This window comes from Myotis brandtii, unplaced genomic scaffold (assembly GCF_000412655.1).
Source record: "Myotis brandtii unplaced genomic scaffold, ASM41265v1 scaffold6, whole genome shotgun sequence".
Taxonomy (NCBI): domain Eukaryota; kingdom Metazoa; phylum Chordata; class Mammalia; order Chiroptera; family Vespertilionidae; genus Myotis; species Myotis brandtii.
This window is the reverse complement of record NW_005370271.1, coordinates 1,384,815-1,393,475: the sequence shown is the minus strand read 5'-3', so window position 1 is coordinate 1,393,475 and position 8,661 is coordinate 1,384,815. Positions and strand designations below refer to the sequence as shown.

Below are 8,661 nucleotides of genomic sequence, written 5' to 3'. Positions count from 1 at the left end.
GGAGGGGGAGGGCGGGAAGGGCTACTCACTGATGGCCCCGGTGTATGTCGGCTGCGTAAGGTCCTTGGGCACCTTCCTGTAGATGTCAAACCTGCGGAGAGCAAAGGGGATGGGGTGAGATGGGCACAGAGGGCTGGTCTCGGGCAGCAGGGGCCGTGGTGTGGCTGGCGTGCCCCATGGCTCAGCTAACCTCGGCTCTCCCAGGACCAGTTCCGCCAAGAGCCTGCGGGACACCCCGTCTGATGGGCCCCGGGCCCCCACACTGCCCTTATGCTTGTCTCGCTTCCTCAGGACACATGTTGGCACCTGAGAGGACCTTGACCCACATTTGGTTATGTTTCTTTTTTTAAAAAAAATATTTTTATTGATTTCAGAGAGGAAGGGAGAGGAAGAGAGATAGAAACATCAATGATGAGAGAGAATCATTGATTGGCTGCCTCCTGCAAGATCCCAGACTGGGGTGGGGGGGCGGTAAGCCTGCAACCCGGGCATGTGCCCTGACCAGGAATCAAACAATGACCTTCCACTTGACAGGAGATCCCAGACTGGGGGTTGAGCCTGCAACCCGGGCATGTGCCCTGACCAGGAATCAAACCATGACCTTCCAGTTGACAGGTGTCAACGCTCAACCACTGAGCCACACCGGCCAGGCTGGTTATGTTTCTCAGTTGGTCTTTCCCATCAGAATGTCGCCCTCATGAGGGCAGGGACCTGGTGAGGTCTTGTCACCCCTATCCCATCCCCAGACCCTAGCTTGGGCCTGGCACATAGTAGGCACTCAACAGGAATGAACTGAACCCCAAAGGGCTTCTCTGACGTTAAAGGGAACAGGACGCTATGGCATCACCTCTCCACCTCACCCTCTGGTTTCCACTCCCTGCTTCCATGGTCCCTGTACCCTCTTCTTTGATTCTTAGATTCTTCTTTGTTGTTGTGTTGTTGTTGTTGTCGTTAATCCTCACCCGAGGATATTTTTCCATAGATTTTTAGAGAGCATGGAAGGGAGTGGGCGAGACAGAGAGAGACACATCGATTGGTTGCCTCCCACATGCGCCCCAACCAGGGCCAGGGATCAAGCCTGCAACCAAGGTACATGCACTTGATCGGAATGGAACCCAGGACCCTTCAGTCTGAGGGCCAATGAGCCATACTGACTACGACCTCAGAGATTCTTCTTCAGTCCAACATAAACCCTGCCCGGGACCCGGTCTCAGCCTCAGTTCGGCTTTGGCTGTTTCCTGTGGGTTTCGGCCCCAGGCACAGAGCGGACGCCTTTCTTTCTCAGGGATCCCATCAGCATAGACAGGGTTGTGGGCGGAACAATATGGGGTTTGCAACCAAGGTACATGCACTTGATCGGAATGGAACCCGGGACCCTTCAGTCTGAGGGCCAACGAGCTATACTGACTAGGACCTCAGAGATTCTTCTTCAGTCCAATATAAACCCTGCCCGGGACCCGGTCTCAGCCTCAGCTCGGCTTTGGCTGTTTCCTGTGGGTTTCGGCCCAGGCACAGAACGGATGCTTCTTTCTTTCTCAGGGATCCCATCAGCGTAGACAGGGGTTGTGGGCAGAAGGATATAGGGTCTGGGCCTCAGACAGGCTTCTTGGGTTTAAATCTGGCCAGCTGTTCAAGACATAAGGCCCCGAGTCAGCTGCCCTGGGTTCAAATCATGGCTGGTCTTCTTCCTCGCTGTGTGACTTTAGGAAAATAAGTTCCCCTCTCTGAGCCTCAGTTTCCTCATCTATAAAAATGGGGCTCCTACGACCAGACCCGCCAGGCGATCGAGAGGAGTGAGGGACATAAGTATCTGGCAGACTTGACACGGAGCATTCACAGGAGGCTCCTCACGCACCTGGCTTCCTCCTCGCACCAGACCCTGGGCAGACGGCTCTCGAATACCGCGTTCTACCGATGGAGCTCTAAGCCCACACGCGACGTTCCCAGGCTCTCTGGTTAGAGCCCAGCTTGGTCAAGAGCCGCTGCTCTGGCCCTGCTGGGTGACAGGCTGGCGTGGGTGCCCCGTCAGGGACCGGGAGAGTTGGCGCCCTGCTAACCCAACGCAATGACTTACAAGTCTTGCGTAAGATCTGATAGCTGCCTCCTGTGTGCTCACTCTAACAGCACGTGGACCTAGTGTCCTAAGACCTCAGGGGAGGAACAGTTCCTGTCGGCCGCCAAATTAAAAGGCACCACTTTCTTTCCTACCTGCTCAGCCGGGTGCCAGGGCCCCTAAGGGCGCCAGAAACTGGGGCTGGGAGTGTGTGTGAGGGGTGGGGACCGTGTGACTCAACCACCCATGCCTACTCCCCTCCCTTATGCTGACAATGCTCTCCCCTTTCCCGTGAGAGGCACGTGAGAGGTAAGAGCAGGTACTGCAGGGTCTACCTGTTGGGGCTCCCATGTGACTCCGCCACTGTGTGACCTGGGCCACGTCACTGACTTAACCTCCCTGTGCCTCAGTCCCGCCATCTGTAAAATGGGGCCACAGTCCTAACCATCTCACAGACTGGGGTTGGGACCAGAGGGATGGGAGCACCTAAAGCACTTAGAACCGGCCGGGGGCCCAGGAAGTGCTATTTGAGTACTGCTGTTACTATTATTGATGCTCATTTGAGTGACATTTATGAGCACCTACTATGTGCTGGGCCCTCTTTCAGGCGCTAGGACATGGAGATAAAATGGGCCCCATGTGCCTGTGGTTTTGCAGCAGAGACAAAGGAAATGCAAGGAGAAGGCGGTGGTGCTTCAGCGTGGGGTCAGCGTGGGGTCACCCGGGGAATCTGGAAGCTTCCTACAGGAGGTGATGTCTGAGCAGAGCAGGAGGACGGGAGGAAGGTGGGTGCAGAAAAGAGGAGCCCAGATAGTGAGAACAGCTACAGCAGAGGCCAGGCGAAGGGTGAATCCCAGTGTGCTGGAGGCTTCCTTCATTTGCACGTGGTACCAGGCAGGGAAGGAGGGAGTGTCCGTGGGAGGTGGGAGGCCCTTACAGTCCAGCTTCCTGGCCCAGTGAATACCAGTCACCATCCAGGGTCCACAGGCCGAATCTGGGCCTCACAGTTTAAAAACAAATGAACCACCCGGCCAGTGTGCCTCAGTGGTTGGGTGTCGATCTATGAACCAGTCAAGGGCACATGCCTGGGTTGCGGGCTCATCCCCAGTAGGGGGCATGCAGGAGGCAGCCAATCAATGATTCTCTCATCATTGATGTTTCTCTCTCTCTCTCTCCCTCTTCCTTCCTCTCTGAAATCAATGAAGATAAACGAATGAATGAATGAATGAATATAAAAAACATATGAACCATCATCTCAAAACTGGGAGTTTCATAGAAGCGGAGGCTGCTCAGGGTGACAAGGTGGGGGTGGCCCAGGGCAGAGCATCAGAACCAGGTGAGGGTGAGGAGGGAGGGATGGAGGGTGTTACACACAGGGGACTGATTAAGTAAGTGAACACTGTGCGATGACGGGGGCCGGGGCCTCACCGTCGGGAGGTACGCACAGAGAGAAAGGCAGGAAAACCCTGTGGCGTGTGCGTGGAGACGGAGGGGTTGCTGTGAATTCGTGATTTTCAACAGACACAATACAGACATCGCCATGTGGATGTATACATGTCACATGTACCTGTATGTCCCAGCTCGTTCCATAGAGAGGGCCCAGGAACTGACGGCCAGAGAGCAATGGATGCCTCTGGCACTGAAATACTGGCTTGTAATGTCATCCCTTACTCAAAGAGACCAGCTTCTTGGAGAAATGGCTCATTCTAGGGCTGGGCAGGGGAAACACACGATGAACTTGGAGCATCACCTTATGTCAGAAAGCAAGAAAGTGGCCAAGGAATGATGGGGACATAACAGGACAAGAAGCCAGCTTAGAGGGGCTCCCACTGGCCAGAGAGAGGACAGCGAGAACACCAAAGCCCATGGCCGCAGTAAGAGACCATAACCCACTGGGTAAGACAGGAAGCCCAGACTCTATAGATACAAAGACATGAATCCACCAGAAGTTTGAGGAGGAATGGGACATTTACGCACCTTCCAAATACCTCCCCACAAATCCTTGCTAACTACAAAAGGAGAAAGTGTTCATGCAACCTGACTGTGGGGAAACTTGGCCGACATCATAGTAACCAAGTGACTGGGTGTCAGCAGTAGGAGACACGTCATGGTCCCCCGCACCATCACGCCTGTGGAGATCTTGCTCCAAAGGCACCACCTCGAATGAATCATGAGAAAACACAAACAAATCCAAACGGAGGGGCAGCTGACAAAACGATGGGTCAGCACTTGTCAAAATAGCAAGGTCAGGAAGGCACGTTAAGACTAAGGAACTATCAGAGATCGGAGGAGGGGACAGAGACGTGACAATCACGCGGGATGATGTCCCGAGTCGGAAAAAGGGCATCAGTGGGGCAACGGATGGGATTTGAATTAGAAACTGTAGGCATCTGACCTTGAAGAGCTGGCTTCACACATGTTTGCCGGGTGTACCTGGTGTTTGGTAGGGTATGTCTTTGTTGGAAGTGGAAAGGGGGAGGAAGGCTGGGTGAACAAAGGTCTAAGAGAGGAGGTTAGACCTAGACCAGTGGTTCTCAACCTTCCTAATGCCGCGACCCTTTAATACAGTTCCTCCTGTTGTGGTGACCCCCAACCATAAAATTATTTTCGTTGCTACTTCATAACTGTAATTCTGCACATCTAGTGCACGCCCGGCTCACGCTAGGCCCTCGACCAGCTCCTTCTCATCCATGATCTCGGCCAACCTACGAGTTAGGGACTGTTAACCCGTTTTATAGGCGAGGCTCAGAGGGGCTGGTGACTTGACTATGAAGTGCCACAGGGGCCGCCTGCTCTCCACACCCTCCACTGCCCGGCCTAGAAGGCTCTGAGCTCATGGTGTCCAAACCCGTTCATCTTCCAGATGAGAAAGCGGGAGCCCCAAGAAGAGGGGGTGACTGCCCGGTTCAAGGTGTAATTCAGCTCAGAGTATTTAAAACGAAAGCCAGCCAGCAAAAAGCTAGGGGCACCCTTGGCCTCTTCACGCTCTTGCAGTCACATGCAGTGGTTCCCAGGCAGGCGCGATGTTGTCCCCTAGGCGACGTTGGGCAATGTCCGGAGACATTTTGGTTGTCACACTGGGGGGCGCCTCTGGTACCAAGTCGGTGGAGGCCAGGGATGCTAATATCCACCCTACAGCACACAGGACAGCTCCCACAACAAAGGATTCTGGGCCCGAAATGTCCCACTAACGCTGGGAGACCCTGTTGCTTGCAGAGCAAAACTTCCCGTGCGGGGAGCTCATGTTCCTGGAGCCTGTGTTCTTGCCCCAGTCGGGTCTCCAGCCTTGATCGCCTCCCAGGGAGACCGAGGGCCTGGAGGAAGCAGTCAGCCCCTCTCCCTTCTGCTCTGTGCTGAGCAGGCAGAACTCACTTGGGAAGAACTGGGCGAAGGACCCAGCAGGGGGAAAACGCAGTCGATCTGCATTTGTGACCAGTGGTCCAGTGAGTATAGGTGTCACTAGTTTAATCAAAAAGGTGCTGAGCCCAGCTGGGTGTGGCCCAGTGGTTGAGCATCAACCGATGAACCAGGAGGTCACGGTTCAATTCCTGCTCAAGCAAGCCGTGAAACGCAAAATTGGGCCCCAAAATACTCCGGTTGCCGGCTTGACCCCCAGTGTGGAGCGCGCAGGAGGCAGCCAATCAATGATACTCTCTGATCACTGATGTTTCTTTCTTTCTCTCCCTTCCTCTCTGGAATCAATTAAAATTACATATGTTTTTAAAAGATGCTGAATCAGTGCCTCTCACTTGGTTATTCTTTAGGATAAAACAAATTCCTTTGGAGAAAACGTACATCCGCGCCAGGAGGCAATGAGCACAGAGGACTGACTTCACAGAGATTCGCTCTCCGCCACACGCGGCCTGCAGGGCGAGGAAGGCTGCCTGGCCTCCCCTAAAGTAAACAGGCAGCGGGAACCGCCGCTGGGAACGTCTGACTAACGGCTTCTTCTGTCATTTCTTTTCATAGCAGAACGCCTCAGCTTTGCTATTTTAACTTTTGCCGCTGGGTCCTCGCTCCTCCCGGCTCTCGCACACGAATCTCGGATCACTCTGTGGTTCGCCATAGGTGGGTGGCGCCCAGGCAGCGCTCGTGATGTCACCATTTCCAAGGCTTCATGACATGGGACGCCATTTAGGAGCAAGTCATTGGAAGTGGTGGGTCACTCGGCCCAAAAATAGCCAGCAAGGGTTTTCGTTGGCACTTGGGCTTGGTCGGCCCTGCCCGCCAGCCTCTCTAAGCCCTCAGAGCCCAGTGCCAGCGGGTTTGGTGAAAAGTGTGCTTGTTTGTTCACTCCTTCGTTTCCTCCACCTTCCTGAGAACCACCGGTGTGCGTGTGCCTAGGTATGTATACACGTGTGCGCATGTGCGCGTGCCAGAGAGCCCACAGAGGTCAATGCTGAGCCCTGCAGGCACCAGTTCTCATGAGCCCTAGAATCGCTCTCACGCCACCCCCCACCCTGGCCTTGACGTTCACACAGCTAACATGAGCTCACCCTTCTCCTCCCCCTGTTAAAAGGAAGGGTACAAACATCTGTCTCCATCTCCAGCCGGATGAAGGAGCTTTGGGGGAGTCACGTTAATCACAAAAGCCACCCCAGCAAGGCTGCCGCCGACCACTGTGTGGTGGCTGCCACCATTCTCGCCTTTCCCTGCCCACGATGCAGGACTAGGATTCAAACTCCTGCTCCAGGGCACCCACCTCAGCGCCACTGGCCCGCCCGGGACGGGGGACAGCCTCCTGCACCTACCGGTCTGGGTGATGACCCTCTGTGCACACACCTCCACCACGCGCGGTGTCCTCCTCCAGCCGTCGCCTGGCGCTCTCTCCCTGATCTCGCTGCCCACGTGGAGGTCTCTCTCTCTACAGGGGAGCCTCCAGCTTCCGTCACCTCCCCCTGTGACCGCTCCATGTCAGAACACGCTCTTCCCACAAAGCTCTCCCCTCTCCCCTCCCCTCCTTCCTACAAAAGCCACCAAATCTGGCCACCGAGGAGGAGGAATAAACCTGACCATGAACTGGAAGGCCCCTCCCCAGGCAGGTAGCACCCCCCCCCGCACCCCGGGGCTCTGTGAATGTGTGTTCCTGGCACAACCCCACGTTGGCTGCAGGGCCCTGCACTCCAGCTGGGCTGGGCTGGGTCAGGTCTGTTCCTCAATCTCCTGTGGGTCGTGCAGGGCTCGGCCCACTAATGGTATTCAGTGAATTCCAGGTGAAACCCCAAAAGGATGTGTACACACAGGGCCATTCGCTGCGGCACCAGCTGGGACAGCAAGCGACTAGAGACCATCACACGTCCATCCGAGGGGACCGGTTCATGAACTGCAGACCATCCGTGGAGTGGAGGGTGCACAGCGGTAAAGGGGGAGGTGGAGGTCTCTATACAGAAAGAGAAAAAAGCGAGCTGTGGAACACAGTGTTCTGTTCCATTTTGTGTGTGTGTGTGGGGGGGGCAGATAAAAATAAATGTACATCCTTGCTTGTATCTTCAGAAAGAAACAATAGAAGGTGTAACCAAAAGCTAACACAAATGGTTGCTTCTATTCTTCTTAGGAGATGCATAAAAACTATCAAATATTTAAGGGTAATTTTGACAAAAGAAGTACAAGACCCACATATGAAAAACTATAAAACATGGATGAGGGAAATCTAAAAAGACCTAAAACAATGGAGAAATAGACCATGTTAATGGCTCAGAAGACTCGATATTGTTATGGTGGCATTTCTCCCCAGATTGGTCGGCAGATTCAACTCAAGCCTAGCAAGCATTTTTGTAGAAATTGCCAAGTTGATTCTAAGATGCACATGGCAATGCTGAGGACTTCGAATAGGCAAAACCACTCTTCAGAAGAACAAAGTTGGATCCCACTTCAAGACCTGCCGCAAATCTTCCAGAAGAAAATGAGAAAATCTTTGTGATCTTAGGTGAGGCAAAGTTGTGTGGGTTTTTTTTCCTTAGTAAAGCAGGATCCATAAAATAATTGGTAAGTAAGGCTTCATCAAGATGATAAACATGTGCTCTTCCAAAGGTACTATTAAAAGAATGAAAAGACAAGCCACGGACTGGGAAAAATACTGTGAGCCTCGTGTCTGATAAAGGACTCATACGCAGTATTAAGAACTCTCAAAACTCAGCAATAAGAAACGACCCATTCAAAACTGGGCAAAAGATCTGAATAGACATTTCACAGAAGATTCATCGATGGCAAATAACCGCATGGCGCGATGCTAACATCAAAGTCATCGGGGAAACGCAAATTAAAACCACAAAGAGATATCGCTCTCTGCCAGCGATTTCCGAACGGTGTGCCGGGGCAGGTACCCTGGTGCGACGCAGGAACTTTTAAAGCTTGCAATACCTGACTATTTAGGCAGGGGCACCGGCCTCTTTTCCCTCAGATAAAAAAATGACAACAGCCAAAACAACAATAACCGTGCAGCGTGAATGAATCAAAAGGATACCTAATTTTTTGTCAGATCGGCAAAAAGATATATTTTCTGGTGTGCTGCAGAAGTGCAGTAAGTAGTGTATGTGTGCCAGGAGATGAACAGGGGTGGAAATCGCTGCTCTGGACTTACTAGAATGGCTGAAAGTACAAAGAGTGAT

General features: G+C 53.2%; 1 protein-coding gene across 1 annotated transcript in view; it reads right to left on the bottom strand.

The window, feature by feature from the left end:
• ERGIC1 (endoplasmic reticulum-golgi intermediate compartment 1) overlaps positions 1 to 8,661 on the bottom strand; it is a 101,037-nt gene that overhangs the window by 59,516 nt on the left and 32,860 nt on the right. Inside the window, exon 2 of the mRNA XM_005879370.2 lies at positions 30 to 91. Within this exon, the coding sequence (XP_005879432.1) occupies positions 30 to 91 (62 nt within the window). The remainder of the gene's footprint in view (positions 1 to 29; positions 92 to 8,661) is intronic.